The sequence below is a fragment of the Schistocerca serialis genome, chromosome 12 (assembly GCF_023864345.2).
Source record: "Schistocerca serialis cubense isolate TAMUIC-IGC-003099 chromosome 12, iqSchSeri2.2, whole genome shotgun sequence".
NCBI lineage: Eukaryota > Metazoa > Arthropoda > Insecta > Orthoptera > Acrididae > Schistocerca > Schistocerca serialis.
This window is the reverse complement of record NC_064649.1, coordinates 121,926,806-121,944,166: the sequence shown is the minus strand read 5'-3', so window position 1 is coordinate 121,944,166 and position 17,361 is coordinate 121,926,806. Positions and strand designations below refer to the sequence as shown.

Below are 17,361 nucleotides of genomic sequence, written 5' to 3'. Positions count from 1 at the left end.
GGGGAAGGCTAATCGAAGACTGCGTTTTATTGGCAGGACACTTAGAAAATGTAACAGATGTACTAAGGAGACAGCCTACACTACACTTGCCCATCCTATCTTAGAGTACTGCTCCATGGTGTGGGATCGTTATCAGATAGAATTGACGGAGTACATCGAAAAATTTCAAAGAGGACACGTTTTGTATTAACGCGAAATATGGGAGAGAGAGTTACTGAAGATACAGGATTTGGGATGGATATCATAAAAACAAAGACGTTTTTCGTTGCGACGGAATTTTCTCACGAATTTCCAATCACTGTCTCCTCCAAACGTGAAAGCATGTTGTTGACACCGTCCTACGTAGGAGGAAACGATTACCACGATAAAATAAGGGAAATCAGAGCTCGTACAGAAAGATATAGGTGTTCATTCTTTTCGCATGCTATACGAGACTGAAATAATAGAGAATTGTGAATGTGGTTCGATGAACCTTCTACCAGGCACTTAAATGTCGTTTGCAGAGTTTCCATGTACATGTAGATGTAGGTGCTCCAGTTGGTGGAGAATTAGCTTCAACTGCAGTATGGAAAACGAAAATTAGGACTTGGATTAAATGTTGATAAAAATGAATGGGGAGTACAAAAATATTGTTTATTAATTTTTAATCTATATCAATGAATAACTTTATTATTCATTATGCTAGACATCCAAGTGGCAAAATAGAACCAAAATCAGTAAAAGTTAATTGAATAATGAATAATTAAATAATATTCATCAGCATTTAACAGATGCACAAAAACGAAGAAGAGGTAAAAAAATTGCTGGAAATTTAATTATTAGATTAGGTATTCCTATTGTGAAAAAATTGTTGAATATTTAATGAACAAAAAAGAAACGAAACATGAAGTGGATTTTTACCATTATTATTAACTTCATTCCCGTATCTAGCAACTATTGATTCACTCACTGGTGTATCTACAGCAATTGTAAAAGCAGTTATAAAGGAGAAAAGAGCTGATAAAGATTTAGAACAACAAAAGAGACATTATTTGGCAATGTAACAGAAAAGAATGCATGAAGGAAAAAAATTTCTAAGATTTAAGATAAGATAATGATTTTAATCATCATATATCTATTTTTGACATATTAGTCAGTTAAATTAAAGTTATTTATTTTCGTGGTCTGATTATGATTGACCGCATTTCGCAGTTGCTTTTATATTATGTCCCTACTTAAACTGTGATGTCCTTCCATTGACTTTATCAAATCGTAAATTTCATCGTATAGAACGTGAAACTTAGATTTCACATATCAGGCGCCAGCGATCTCTCGCCTAGGTGTAATATTTATGCGTTTCTTTTTTGAGAGAAAACAAATCGTACGTCTGCTGTAGCTGCTCTGTCGATATTTATGAAGTTGAATGGAAACTGTTGCATACTTTTTCTCATACTTTATTTGGAAATCCTGAAAGATCTCTTACTGGTAAGCAACAAATACCTGATGATCCTTTAACGAATTTTTCGATAGATCGTTACAAGTTGTACATGCAAGCACCCTACAAACTCAGTTAAATGTTTTGCACTAATGTCTTCGTTGAAGTTTTCTACTACACTCTTGAATCCTTCTACAGTATCTACCACCATCAAACGAATAATTTTGCTAACGTTAGACGCGCTATTTCTGCAGACGACATTTAAAGTATATGAACTGAAGTACATGAAAATAGCCAGTGTGATATTAAGTTGTTGCCAACTTAATTGAACGGGAACGCAGTTGCGGGAATAACAAATCGGGGAATAAGAAGGTGTCGTACAACGCACTCTCCAACCCGTGATTAGCCTGTTCCGCGGTTAGCCATCCCTGGATTTACAGCCCAAGATTGTACAACTGGCCCATAAAACATCAAAACGGGCCGCCATTTTCGTACGGCATCTGCTTACCTCGTTTTAACTGCGATGAATTCAAGGTAAACGAGTCTACAACCTCAGTTGACTTTAATCGCGATTATTTCCCGCATTTAACTTAAAACGAGGGTGGTGTACTACAATTTTTGTAAGGCCGATTTTTTCGGTTAACTTTTAATCGACCTTGATGTAATCGACAACAAGTGTCGACAATCGAATTGTACACTGTTGAGTGTTGACGTTTGAAAATTTCAGCGCGAGTTGAAAGAGGAAATCAGCGTGACGTTCAGTGAGCTAGTGTTAACTGAGCTGCGTATAGAATGGAAGAATTTCAATTAAAGGTAGTCAGTTGGAGAGCAGGGCTTGGTCTTCCTCCACCTGATAGTGAAACATTGCGAAGGTTTGAGCTATTCAATTAAATCCGCTTTTCCTGACAGCCACCTGTAACCATAGTGCTATTTTTTCGTTTTCTCGCTGGATTATTGCTGAATACTTCATTTCATTATTGTAACGAAAACATAATGTAATATAATAATCATAACGTTTGGGACCTACTTGACCGCGCCATGTACAACTAGTGGCATTTTATGGTTTAGTTTTACCTTTTCTTATTGTTTGTATTACGTTTTGTCTTCCAGAATAGCTCCTTTTTGCGCTCATAGGATCAAACTGTAATGGTCTCATTGGATTTTTGTGCCAGGACGTGTACCCTGAAGCGCAATTTCTGCCCGTTCAATTTCTATGTACAGTATTTTCATTCCTAAATGCGATTTCAAACTAATAATGTTATTTTCGTTTTTCACATTGGATTTCTTAAGTGCCTTCAGCCCCATATAGACAGACTGGTTTTGTGGCTGTATTGTAGTGCCTCAGTTTTGTTTATTTTGATATGCATATTTTTTTTTTTTTTTTTTGTCACGGATGTCATTTGTTAGCCAGAAAGCTGTCACTGAATAGTTTAACATATGTATTTGGGTTGAGAATCACTCTTGAATTTGATTGGTTCATCAATTTTAAACTGTAATTTCAGTTTTCGCCACTTTCGGATTACTTTTTCTCATAAACTTTTTTAAAATCTATAAAGATACCTTCTTATTATAAATATTTTGATGTGAGAATTAGTTTCATAGCTAAAATTTGTTTTAGACAAAATCCGTTTGGTCTGGAATTTTCTTGATACTCAACGAATTTGAATTCAGATTGTGGTGGTGGTGGTGGTGGTGGTGGTGGTGGTGTGTGTGTACTAATACAATTTTGTATGGCACAAACTGAAGGCCCGTCTAAAGGTATTATTGGTTATGGTTCTTTTTTATGTAGTGGATGTATCAGTGCAGTTTTCCAGTTTGTATGGTTTTCTGTCAGATATTTTGCATGATCACTGTAATTTTCTTTCAAAATTTTTGTGGGAGGTTTTAGGACTTCTGCAACAGTGTTCCGTCCTAACCAAATGCTTATTTTTAACCTCTTGTCCAGCAGTTTCCCCGTCATTTGATGCGTGTGAACCTGAATTGGTTTTTAGAATTTCTGATAGAAATCTTTCTTTGGGTTTAGGGCAGTTTGGAAGTTTTTTAAATTATTTATTTCTTGGTTATTTGCCAAGTGTGCACTTTCTTTCATGAAACAGTTTTTGGGGCTGGTATCCATTTAGCTTTGTTTTAAGTGTTTCATGTAAGAATCCCTGTTTTTTTGTAAGCCTGAAGATCATTTCTCATAATGTCTTTTTGTTCAATTTTCAAGCTGCTTGGAGTTGCTTGGCACTTTTTTTTTCCAAGTTATTATTTCATGATTTGAATCCCCTTTGTCAAGATTTTACTGCTTGCACAGTCTTTGTTCCACCATTGATGTCTCTTTCCATCTTTGTAGAGGAATTTGAGTTTATGCAGTTTCGATAAGTTTCTGTTGAGATTTCTTTGGAGTTCTGTGCTTGTGTTTTGAGTTCATTTGCTAATAGCATTGCTTGGAGTTAATCAGTATCATGTTTGGTATTACCTGTATGTGTTTGCTGAACTTTTGAGGCTTTAAATTTAGTTTCACTGTGGTTAGGTAGTGATCTGTAAATATTTGGACATGTGTGTACTTGTAGATATCTAAAATCCCCTTGTGATGTGGCTATGAGATTGTGATATGATCAGTACGGATTTCGACTAAATTCTTGTCGGGTGATAGCAATGTTTTTTGTTTTGTTTGAAATGTGTTGACAGTTTTGTGGTTAAAATTTCTACACAGTTAGACAAGTATCCATTTTGCTTGTTCCATTTGTGCACAAGGAAGTCACAAATTATTTCCTTGCATTTTCTCTTGCACTAACTAATCATTAAAATACTCTGTCAAAATTTTCCCATGATTTTGTGGAATTTTAGAGATTAATTTTTCTATCACACCCCCATCGCATGTTTACTTTTCTGTCCCCTCCCCCCTGGCTGATTTACATTAATTACTGTTTAAATTTTATTTGCACATTCAAAGTAAATTGTCATTAATTTTGTTCTTCACTTTGATTATGGATCTCTGAATGTCTTATGAAACCGGTAAAACAATCTACCACATGGGGTATATTGATTGGTGTTATTTTGCCTTTTTTGCTTTTTGAATAGTCTGCAATTTCCAAAATCCATGCTACGTGGTTTCATTCTCACTTTGCAATCGTGTTTCTAGCATGGTTAAAATTTGACTTTTCTTAACTGTTTCTCCTAATTTGTAGAGCTTTCTTGGATTTAGGAGTGAAGTAATGTTGATTGTACCAAAGAAAGTTTTGAATTTGGCCTGAGCAGACCCGAGAATTCAGATGTCTTCTGATTTGGGAACCTGATGATTGACTATTCTAGACTACTGTATATTTATCCACGTGTAGACAATGTAAGTTGTATGTATGTCATAAATATGTGCCCAAGTACACACAGTTACATAAATAGGTCTGCAATATTTGCTCTGTTACATGTTTGTACAGCATTTTTCACTATTCAATTGAATGTATTGCAAAAGCCCTCAGTCATAGTAGTTACAATAGTACAGTTGTCTATATAATTTACATATTTCAGGTAATCCTGAAGTTTCAAAACTGCTATTTAATGAATAATTTTGAGTGTAAAGTTTTACTGGAGGTGTATATTTCATGTTTGTCTTCGATCACTTAATTGCATAACTCTATTTCACTATACAGCACAAGATTTTATTTTCTTTCCTGCTGAGGTGTAACTGGTGGCTGCATCTGTTTCCATGTTCATGTAAAGACCTATTTCTTTGGTGCTTGTCCGTCTCTTTATGTAGGACATTGTTTGCAAACTATTCACTTGGAACAGTAAAGATTCCTTAGTGTATAAGAAATTCAGTACAGTGAGTTCTCTTCCCACTTTGTTGTAATGTCTATAGCCTCTTATTGCAGCTTAGATGTTGTTACTATGTTCAGTACATTTGTTTCCTGGAATATTTTCCATAAATAGACAGAATTGACAATCCAATATCTGTTTTAATGTGTAAGCTACTGCTCACTTGAATTATTATTACTGAAACTACATAGCATACTGATGTTAGTTGCTTCAGAGGACTGTAAATTGAGGGTCGACAGAAGCGTCCGATCCCACGCATCGGCTTTGACCCATGACGTAAGGGTGCTGTGGTGTGTGACGTCATGACGGTGTGGAGTTTGGTTTGTGAGTGTGGTGTGTTTGTAGATGTCGTCGTGTTGTGGTTTGTTGTGCCCTCTGGTTGTATGTTCTGGGCTTTCGTTTGTGTGGTGTAATGGGCTCAGTTTGCTCTTGCTCATTATACAGAATTGTTAGTGTTGGCTGTGTTTGTAGTGGAATTCGTTTCAGAGAGTTAACGATTTAGTGGTTTTGTGTGAAGGTTAATTTAGTGTTGTTCACTGTAGGTCGTGTGGTAATTTGAGTTAAATCGGTTGTTGTTTTTGTTGAGGAATAGACATGATGGATAAAATTAATAGTGCGCATCTGAGGGAAATGATGGGAAACACTGCTTTGGAACTGATAGTTTTTGCAGCTGTTTGGTTGAATTGCCAGGGTCGTGATGTGCTCTATTTGTAGCGAAGAAATGAAGTTAGCTAAAGTTCTGGCATCTCGGACCAGGGATGGTTATATGTGGCACTGTCGAAAGGATGACATTTGGCGTTCCATACGGTGTGGTTCCTGGTTCGAGAAGTCTAGGTTGGGCATGCGCGAGATTGTACTGGTGACCTATTATTTTTGTTATAGATCATCACACAGTTTTTGCACGCATGAGACTGTTGTGAGTGAGAGGAGTGTGCTTGATTCGTTTTCTTTTTGCCGTGAAGTGTGTTCATAGTTCATTAAGTACAGGGGTTAGCTGGGGGGGGGGGGGGGGCATGGGGTTGATGTGGAGGTGGAAGAAGAGTCGCAGTTTGGGAAAAGGAAGTGTGGGAGGGGTAAGTCTGTAGTTGGTGTCTGGGTGTGGGGGGCTGTTGTTACGGTGCGGGGGAGGGGGGGGGTAGGTGTTCTGAATGTGTTTTTAGGGTTGTGGAAGGGAGGTCTAAGGCGGAATTAGTGGGATTAATTGGGGGGTACATAGAACAGGGGTCCACAGTAGTTTCAGATGCATTTTCTTGATACAAGGGGTTGGGTGAGAGGGGATTCAATCATTTAGTCATTAACCATAGCTTAGAGTTCAAAAATTATGAAATGGGGGCTTGGACAAATACAATAGAGGGGATGTGGGGGGGGGGGGGACTGTTAAGTCAGTTGTTTGGGGGGGGGTGCTCTTCCAACCTTCAGTCTCATTTAGATGAGTACTGTTGGCGAAAGAGTGTCCCTGAGGGCTATTGTGTTTTTCGGGTTTTTTTAAAGGGCTGTTAGTAAAATGTATAGGCCTAAAGTGGTTGATTAGGGTGGTTTGGGTAGGTAGGTAGGTGGGTGGGTGGCTGCGGCTCAGTATGGGGTGGATGGTGTTAGTGTTTGTGAGGGGGCGGGGTGTGTGTTGATTAATGTTTTAGTTTGGAGGATCTATTTTGTTGAAGTTTTTGTTGAGTTGTAGTGTGTGATTGAGATTTTTTTATGTTGCAGTTGTTTTTTTAATGGGTTTTTTATTTTGAGGTGAGGGGGAGGTTGGGTTGGTTGGGGGGTTGAGCTGTGGGTGGGTCAGGTCTTTCTTTTGGTTGAGTATTTTTTAGTTAGTTTGTTTGTGTGTGTGTGTGTGTGTGTGTGTGTGTGTGTGTGTGTGTGTGTGTGTGTGTGTGTTGGATTGTGGTGGCCAACCTAGTTTGTGGCGCCGGAACTTTTTTGTGGTAAGCTTTTATTTTTTTGTTGCTAGTGTGTGTTGGTGTCGAAGGAAGTGTTTTATTGAAATGTGTGGCTGTGAATGTTGGTATTGGTATGGGGAGATGTTTTTGGGTTATATAGGTCAAGGGAAGTGTTTGATCATAATTTATGGGATCGGGAGATGTTTTTGAGCTATATAGGTGAAGGGAAGCATTTGATCCTAGTTTATGGGATCGGGAGCTGCTGTTGAGCTATATAGGTCAAGGGAAGTGCCCAATTCCAGATGATATTGGGGAGTTTTGCGTGGTATTGTATGGGGGTGTGTGTCTAAATTTGCTTATATTTAGTTTGTCCCCACCCAAAAACCCCCAATTTCCCGTGCTTGTCCCATTAGTGTCATTAGGCTTTTTGTGGAACGTGTGTGTGGGTTTTTTTTGTTTTTTTTTTCGATGCATTTTCGTCTTCATAATGTGTATGTAACGACTTTATACGCACCGTATTGGAATCGTGGTTTATAGTCGTTTCAGTCATATTTGTGACGTCATGGGTCATAGCAGATGGGCGGGATCGGACGCTTCCGTATTTCCTAAATTGATAATTTCCTATTACCTTTGGATCAGCATACATCCATAAAAAATCTTGTTCGTGATAAACATTCTGCAATCTCAACTTACACTTTGTGTTTCTGTACATCTCAAAATTCCATATGTTGCTTATATGTACTTCCTCATAATAAGCCAGAATTATGTACATATTCTAATCAGTTTTATTTTTTGTTATATCTCTTTGAGCCAGAACTGGCTGCAAAATGAAAATAAAGACTGAAACAGACCTGTTGGTTTCTTGGTGCTGAATATGTTGGATAAATTTATTTATTGCTGATGAGATGTTCACTGTATGAAATTTATTTACAATTTCATATATATCCCAAGTGGGTTAGTGTGTGATAGAGTACATACCCCTACCCCAAACCAAAAATCAACACAGTGTAATAGCGTAGCAAGAGGTCTCGGTTTTTTCGCAAGGTGTTAATCTGGTTAAGAGTTGATGTAGCCAACAAAGTTGAAAGCTAAATATAGGTATTTGTGCAGGTGGCTATGTAGCATAGCCCAATGTTTGTGCTATATTTAAAATACTGTGCCCTGTTTATCATAAATTTTGTCATGAAAACTGAAATTGTATGATAAATTCAGAAAACCTGCTTTAGGTAATGGGCAGGCTTTAGAGTACTTCGATACATTGTATACATGTCTTGTGTATTAACTACAAAAAACATAGGGGGGAGGGAGGTGGTACTCCATAACTTTCACCCACGATTGTGATAAAACATGGTTGTAGACCACAGCATTTTTCATGACTAACTACACATAAAGTACAATATACAATATCATTTGTGATATAAGTGAGTGATACATAAGTTTTTAGTTGAATACGCAGCAGTAGATAAGATGGCTCATTCTAACTGAAAGATAATTAGGTCAGATGCTGTATGAAGTTGAAGCTGAGTCCCGTTTGAAATTATTATATCATCATAAAAAAGTAATAATGCTTTCAGTAAAAAAACATGTTTCAACAGATTTTTGTGAATAAAACAGTCTTCGCTGCTTAACATTTCTTCCTTTATAATACTTTTTCGCTTCTGCCATCATCAGATCTGCAATTCAGACTATATGCGCATAAAGAATGACAAGTGTTCATTACTCAAGGTAAATAATTAAAAGTTAAATAATTGTAAAAAGCTAATGCACCAAATCTTAGAATTTGTAAAACAAGGTTCAATTCAGCATCAAAAATATATGCCTAATTGGGGTGTTAATTACAATCTTTGCAAAAATTGTATAAAAATGTAAGTTCTGAGGGGCAACATCCCTACACTGCCACAAACTGTCAGCTGGAACTTAATATATTTATTTCATTTTATGACCCAAGATAGTCCCCTGATTACCATTTGTTTTTGATGTTGAATTTTGCAAGTTGTAAGGTTTGTGGAATCAGGTTTTTACACTACTGGCCATTAAAATTGCTTCACCACAAAGATGACGTGCTACAGACGTGAAATTTAACTGACAGGAAGAAGATGCTGTTGTTTTTGTTATGGTCTTCAGTCCTGAGACTGGTTTGATGCAGCTCTCCATGCTACTCTATCCTGTGCAAGCTTCATCATCTCCCAGTACCTACTGCAACCTACATCCTTCTGAATCTGCTTGGTGTATTCATCTCTTGGTCTCCCTCTACGAGTTTTATCCTCCACGCTGCCCTTCAATACTAAATTGGTGATCCCTTGATGCCTCAGGACATGTCCTACCAACCGATCCCTTCTTCTAGTCAAGTTGTGCCACAAACTTCTCTTCTCCACAATCCTCTGCAACACCTCCTCATTAGTTATGTGATCTACCCATCTAATCTACAGCATTCTTCTGTAGTACCACATTTCGAAAGCTTCTATTCTCTTCTTGTCTAAACTATTTATCGTCCCTGTTTCACTTCCATACATGGCTACACTCCATACAAATACTTTCAGAAACGACTTCCTGACACTTAAATCTATACTCGGTGTTAACAAATTTCTCTTCTTCAGAAACGCTTTCCTTCCCATTGCCAGTCTACATTTTATATCCTCTCTACTTCGACCATCATCAGTTATTTTGCTCCCCAAATAGCAAAACTCATTTGCTACTATAAGCATCTCATTTCCTAATCTAATTCCCGCAGCATCACCTGATTAATTCGACACCATTCCATTATCCTCATTTTGCTTTTGTTAATGTTCATCTTATACCCTCCTTTCATGTCACTGTCCATTCTGCTCAGCTGCTCTTCAAAGTCCTTTGCTGTCTCTGACAGAATTACAATGTCATCGGTGAACCTCAAAGTTTTTATTTCTTCTCCGTGGATTTTGAGTCCTACTCCAAATTTTTCTTTTGTTTCCTTCACTGCTTGCTCAATATACTGATTGAATAACATCGGGGAGAGGCTATAACCCTGTCTCACTCCCTTCCCAACCACTGCTTCCCTTTCATGTCCCTCGACTCTTATAACTGCCATCTGGTTTCTGTACAAATTGTAAATAGCTGTTCGCTCCCTATATTTTACCCCTGCCACCTTCAGTATTTGAAAGAGAGTATTCCAGTCAACATTGTCAAAAGCTTTCTCTAAGTCTACAAATGCTAGAAACGTAGGTTTGCCTTTTCTTAATCTTTCTTCTAAGATAAGTCGTAAGGTCAGTATTGCCTCACGTGTTCCAATATTTCTACGCAACCAAACTGATCTTCCCCTAGGTCGGCTTCTACTCGATTTTCCATTCATCTGTAAAGAATTTGCGTTAGTATTTTGCAGCCGTGACTTATTAAACTGATAGTTCGGTAATTTTCACATCTGTCAACACCTGCTTTCTTTGGGATTGGAATTATTATGTTCTTCTTGAAGTCTGAGAGTATTTCGCCTCTCTCATACATCTTGCTCACCAGATGGTAGAGTTTTGTCACGGCTGGCTCTCCCAAGGCTATCAGTGGTTCTAATGGAATGTTGTCTAACCCCGGGACCTTGTTTCGATTCAGGTCTTTCAGTGCTCTGTCAAACTCTTCACGCAGTATCGTATCTCCAATTTCATCTTCATCTACATCCTCTTCAATTTCCATGATATTGTCCTCAAGTACATCGCCCTTGTATAGACCCTCTATAAACTCCTTCCACCTTTCTGCTTTCCCTTCTTTGCTTAGTACTGGGTTTCCATTTGAGCTCTTAATATTCATACAAGTGGTTCTCTTTTCTCCAAAGGTCTCTTTAATTTTCCTGTAGGCAGTATCTATCTTACCCCTAGTGAGATAAGCCTCTACATCCTTACATTTATCCTCTAGCCATCCCTGCTTTGCCATTTTGCACTGCCTGTAGATCTCATTTTTGAGACGTTTGTATTCCTTTTTGCCTGCTTCATTTAGTGCATTTTTATATTTTCTCCTTTCATCAATTAAATTCAATATTTCTTCTGTTATCCAAGGATTTCTACTAGCCCTCGTCTTTTTACCTACTTGATCCTCTGCTGCCTTCACTACTTCATCCCTCAAAGCTACCCATTCTTCTTCTACTGTATTTCTTTCCCCCATTCCTGTCAATTGTTCCCTTATGCTCTCCCTGAAACTCTGTACAACCTCTGGTTCTTGCAGTTTATCCATGTCCCATCTCCTTAAATTCCCACCTTTTTGCAGTTTTTCCAGTTTTAATCTACAGTTCATAACCAATAGATTGTGGTCAGAGCCCACATCTGCCCCTGGAAATACCTTACAATTTAAAACCTGGTTCCTACATCTCTGTCTTACCATTATATAATCTATCTGATACCTTTTAGTATCTCCAGGGTTCTTCCATGTATACAACTTTCTTTCATGATTCTTGAACCAAGTGTTAGCTATGATTAAGTTATGCTCTGCGCAAAATTCTACCAGACGGCTTCCTCTTTCATTTCTTACCCCCAATCCATATTCACCTTCTACGTTTCCTTTTCCCCCTTTTCCTACTACTGAATTCGAATCACCCATGACTAATAAATTTTTGTCTCCCTTCACTATCTGAATAATTTATTTTATTTCGTCATACATGTCTTCAATTTCTTCGTCATCTGCTGTGCTAGTTGGCATATAAACTTGTACTACTCTAGTAGACGTGGGCTTTGTGTCTATCTGGGCCACAATAATGCGTTCACAATGCTGTTTGTAGTAGCTAACTCGCATTCCTATTTTTTTATTCATTATTAAACCTACTCCTGCATTACCCCTATATGATTTTGTATTTATAACCCTGTATTCGCCTGACCAAAAGTCTTGTTCCTCCTGCCACCGAACTTCACTAATTCCCACTATATCTAACTTTAACCTATCCATTTCCCTTTTTAAGTTTTCTAACCTACTTGCCCAATTAAGGGATCTGATATTCCACACTCCGATCCGTAGAACGCCAGTTTTCTTTCTCCTGATAACGACATCCTCTTGCGTAGTCCCCGCTCGGAGATCCGAATGGGGGACTGTTTTACCTCCAGAATATTTTACCCAAGAGGACGCCATCATCATTTAACCATACAGTGAAGCTGCATGCCCTCGGGAAAAATTACGGCTGTAGTTTCCCCTTGCTTTCAATCGTTCGCAGTACCAGCACAGCAAGGCTGTTTTGGTTAGTGTTACAAGGCCAGATCAGTCAATCATCCAGACTGTTGCCCTTGCAAATACAGAAAAGGCTGCTACCCCTTTTCAGGAACTACACGTTTATCTGGCCTGTCAACAGATACCCCTCCGTTGTGGTTGCACCTACGGTACGGCTATCTGTATCGCTGAGGCACGCAAGCCTCCCCACCAACGGCAAGGTCCATGGTTCATTGGGGGGAGGAAGTAGATGCTGTGATATGCAAATGATTAGCTTTTCAGAGCATTCACACAAGGTGGTCGCTAATGGGGACACCTACAACGTGCTGACAGGAGGAAAGTTTCCAACCGATTTCTCATACACAAACATCAGTTGACCGGCGTTGCCTGCTGAAACGTTGTTGTGATGCCTCGTGTAAGGACAAGAAATGCGTACCATCACGTTTCCGAATTTGATAAAGGTCGGATTGTAGGCTATCGCGATTGCAGTTTATCGTAGCGCGACATTGCTGCTCACGTTGGTCGAGATCCAATGACTGTTAACAGAATATGGAATCGGTGAGTTCAGGAAGGTAATAAGGAACGTCGCGCTGGATCCCAACGGCCTCGTATCACTAGCAGCGGATCATACAGCCACGTCTGAATCCCTCATTTAACAGATGAAGACGTTTGCAAGACAACAACCATCTGCACGAGCAGTTCGATGACGTTTTCAGCAGTATGTACTATCAGCTCGGAGACCGTGGCTGTGGTTACGCTTGACGCTGCGTCAGAGACAGGAGTGCCTGCGTTGGTGTACTCGACGACGAACCTTTGTGCACGAATGGCAAAACGTTATTTTTTCGGATGAATCCAGATTTTGTTTACAGCATCATGATGGTTGTATCCATGTTTGGCGACATCGCGGTGAACGCACATTTGTCATTGCCATACTGGCATATCACCCAGTGTGATTGTATGGGTTGCCATTGGTTACACGTCTCGGTCACCTGTTATGCGCATTGACGGCACTTTGAACAGTGGACGTTACATTTCAGATGTGTTACGACCTGTGGCTCTACCCTTCATTCGATCCCTGTGAAACCCTACATTTCAGCAGGATAATGCATGACTGCATGTTGCAGGTCCTGTATGGGCCTTTCTCGACATAGAAAATGTTCGACTGCTGCCCTGGCCGGCACATTCTCCAGATTTCTCACCATTTGAAAACGTGTGGTCAATGGTGGCCGAGGAACTGGCTCGTCACAATACACCAGTCACTGCTCTTGATGAACTGTGGTATTGTGTTGAAGCTGCATGGGCAGCTGTACCTGTACACGCCATCCAAGCTCTGTTTGACTCAATGCCCAGGTGTATCAAGGCCGTTATTGTGGCCTGAGGTGGTTGTTCTGGGTACTGATTTCTCAGAATCTATGCACCCAAACTGCTTGAAAATGTAATCACATGTCAGTTCTAGTATAATATATTTGTCCAATGAATACCTGTTTATCATCTGCATTTCTTCTTTGTGTAACAATTTTAATGGCCAGTAGTGTAAAATTTGTAACATCTAATATATCATCCTTGTAGCATGATATTTTATGACATGCTGTCTGTTGGCTTCTGTATCGGGTTCTTCAGCTGATGTACGATTGATAATTTTTCTGATGTTTTGCCAGTACAAGTGGCTGGCATTGTCAAAGCTTCATTTTCCATTGCTGGTGGCGGAGTGTAGTAGAGTCGAGCTCGCAGCCGTAGATTTTATGTACCTTCTGTGCTGATGTCCGAGGGCCTCTTTCCATAGTCATTTCCGGTGTGGTTCTTAGCTTGCTACGTGCAGCAGTCGTTCTGCAGCATGGGAATTCAGGATCCGTTCTGTTTGTCAGCGGTCTGTTTGTCAGCGGTCTGTTTGTCAGCGGTCTGTTTGTCAGCGGTCTGTTTGTCAGCGGTCTGTTTGTCGGCGGTCTGTTTGTCGGCGGCGGTCTGTTTGTCGGCGGCGGTCTGTTTGTCGGCGGCGGTCTGTTTGTCGGCGGCGGTCTGTTTGTCGGCGGCGGTCTGTTTGTCGGCGGCGGTCTGTTTGTCGGCGGCGGTCTGTTTGTCGGCGGCGGTCTGTTTGTCGGCGGCGGTCTGTTTGTCGGCGGCGGTCTGTTTGTCGGCGGCGGTCTGTTTGTCGGCGGCGGTCTGTTTGTCGGCGGCGGTCTGTTTGTCGGCGGCGGTCTGTTTGTCGGCGGCGGTCTGTTTGTCGGCGGCGGTCTGTTTGTCGGCGGCGGTCTGTTTGTCGGCGGCGGTCTGTTTGTCGGCGGCGGTCTGTTTGTCGGCGGCGGTCTGTTTGTCGGCGGCGGTCTGTTTGTCGGCGGCGGTCTGTTTGTCGGCGGCGGTCTGTTTGTCGGCGGCGGTCTGTTTGTCGGCGGCGGTCTGTTTGTCGGCGGCGGTCTGTTTGTCGGCGGCGGTCTGTTTGTCGGCGGCGGTCTGTTTGTCGGCGGCGGTCTGTTTGTCGGCGGCGGTCTGTTTGTCGGCGGCGGTCTGTTTGTCGGCGGCGGTCTGTTTGTCGGCGGCGGTCTGTTTGTCGGCGGCGGTCTGTTTGTCGGCGGCGGTCTGTTTGTCGGCGGCGGTCTGTTTGTCGGCGGCGGTCTGTTTGTCGGCGGCGGTCTGTTTGTCGGCGGCGGTCTGTTTGTCGGCGGCGGTCTGTTTGTCGGCGGCGGTCTGTTTGTCGGCGGCGGTCTGTTTGTCGGCGGCGGTCTGTTTGTCGGCGGCGGTCTGTTTGTCGGCGGCGGTCTGTTTGTCGGCGGCGGTCTGTTTGTCGGCGGCGGTCTGTCACGAAACCGAAACCTTCAGCTACTTTCTACAATTTTTTGTAATGGACATGCAATTCTGTTCTTTTAATTTGAGTTAGTTTTTATGGTAGCATTAGCTGAAATGGCATTATAAATAAATATATTAAGTGGTGCTGATGTTTTTATTTGTGGAATATTCACAATGATCATGGACTTGTACAGGAAATTTATTTCCTGTATAGTCACTTCCAGATTGTTGCATGAGAATCTGTATCTTGAAGCTTTAACATGACAATACATGTAATCATTTGTCATTGCAATAGCAAGATGGCATGTCTGCTTAATGATGGGACATATGTGGTGCACTTGTGGTCTAGGGGTAGTACCTGTGAGTACTAATCAAACTGTCCATGGTCCCAGGTTCGAAACATGCCACCACTTCAATTTGATTAATAATCATGATTGTCAGCCAAAGACTTCCAGCATAACAAGTCACCCTCATTCTTTCAATGGCCGGCCTTCTCAAAAGGATGAGGAGTGGACGGAGGTTCAGGGCAACTGGGGTGGGTAACTGCCCTTAAAGGCAGAAAAATCAGCAATGATAAACAGCATGAGGATGCAGAAGGCACAGGAAACCACTGTATTAGAGGCACATAACTTGTATCCTCTAACTTGTATCCTCAGGACATGTGGCCTGTGAGTGTCATGATGACCTCTCCATTGGCAAAAGATTCTGGACTAGTCCCCTGTTCAGATCTCTGGGAGGGGATTACCATAGGGGAAGGTGACCATGAGAAAAAGATTCAATAATCAACGAAAGGATAACATTCTAAGAGTTGGGGCATGGAATTTCAGAAGTTCAAATGTGGCATGGAAGCTAGAAATACTGAAAAGGGAAATGCAGAGGCTCGATCTGAATATAGTAGTGGTGGTGGGTGGAAGGAAATGAAAAAGACAAAGATTTTTGGTCATATGAGTATATGGTAATACCAACAGCAGCAGAAAATGGTATAACGTAAGAATAATTGGTGGTGGTGGTGGTGGTGGTGGTGGTGGTGGTGGTGGTGGTGGTGGTGGTGGTGGTGGAACTAGTGGGAAAGGTGACACCTGCCAGTGGCTGAAGAGCCCAAAAGCAGCTGGTTGTAGGGCTTCACACTCATCCTCAGTCCCAGAGACTAAATCAGTGAAGTCGTCCCAACCAGGGAAACCCAAGGAACAGTGTGAGAAATCAGAAAAGAAGACCCCCAAGAACAAGGAACTTGTGGTGGCACCCACACCACTGCTTCCTAAAAGCTCTGCTGGACCCTCAGACACAATGGATATAGACTGCTCAGGCAAAAAGTCTGGCAGCAGGTGACCCTGAGGCATAAACTGCCTCATTGAACATTCCGTGCCTTCCCAGTCGCACGATGATGTCATCCTCCAGTGGAATTGCGGCGGTTTTTTGTACCGCCTGGCTGAGCTATGGCAACTGTTAAGCTTTACACCTGCTTTCTGCATTGCCCTCCAGGAAACCTGATTCCCAGCAATGCAGACCCCTGCCCTCTGCAACTATAAGGGATATTACATGAACCGTAGAGATGTCAGGTGGAGTTCACATTTATGTCGTAAACTCATCTTAGTGAAAATGTGTGCCTTCAAACCCCTCTTGAAGCTGTGGCTGTCAGAATATGGATGACACAGGAAATAACTGTCTGCAACGTATATCTCCCTCCAGATGGTGCAGTACCCTTGAATGTATTAGATCAGCCTTTCCTACTTTTGGGAGATTTTAACGCCCGTAACCCCTTGTGGGGTGGCACCGTGTTTACTGGCCGAGGCAGAGATGTCGAAACTTTACTGACGCAATTCGATCTCTGCCTCCTAAATACTGGGCCCACCACACATTTGAGTGTGGTTAGAGTTAGTTACTTGACCATTGATTTATCAATTCGCAGCCCAGGACTTTTCCCATCTATCCACTGGAGATCTTGTGACGACCTGTGTGGTAGTGACCACTTCCCCATCTTCCTGTCACTGCCCCGGCGTCAGGCCCACAGATGCCTGCCCAGATGGGCTTTAAACAAGGTGGATTGGGAAACTTTAACCTCTGATGTCACTGTTGACTCTCCCTGACATGGTAACATCGATGTGATGGTTGAGCAGGTGATCCCTCGCTCTTTAGGGTGCCCCCCCGGCGAAAGGCAGTCCCTTGGTGGTCGCCGGAAATTACTGAGGCAATTAGTTGGCAAGCTCTACAGTGACACGAGCGGCACTCTTTACAGTATCTGATAGCCTTTAAGCAGCTCCGTACCCGTGTATGCCAGCTTGTAAAACGACGGAAACAGGAGTGTTGGTAGAGGTAAGTGTCGACCATTGGGTG

The 17,361-nt window shown here is 41.5% G+C and overlaps 1 protein-coding gene across 2 annotated transcripts in view; it reads left to right on the top strand.

The window, feature by feature from the left end:
• The first annotated feature begins 2,111 nt into the window (after nt 1-2,111).
• LOC126428166 (myosin-2 heavy chain, non muscle-like) overlaps nt 2,112-17,361 on the top strand; it is a 68,961-nt gene continuing 53,711 nt past the window's right edge. For both annotated transcript variants that reach the window (XM_050090077.1, XM_050090076.1), the window contains exon 1: nt 2,112-2,286. In XM_050090077.1, the coding sequence (XP_049946034.1) occupies nt 2,207-2,286 (80 nt within the window). In that variant the 5' untranslated portion in view covers nt 2,112-2,206. The remainder of the gene's footprint in view (nt 2,287-17,361) is intronic.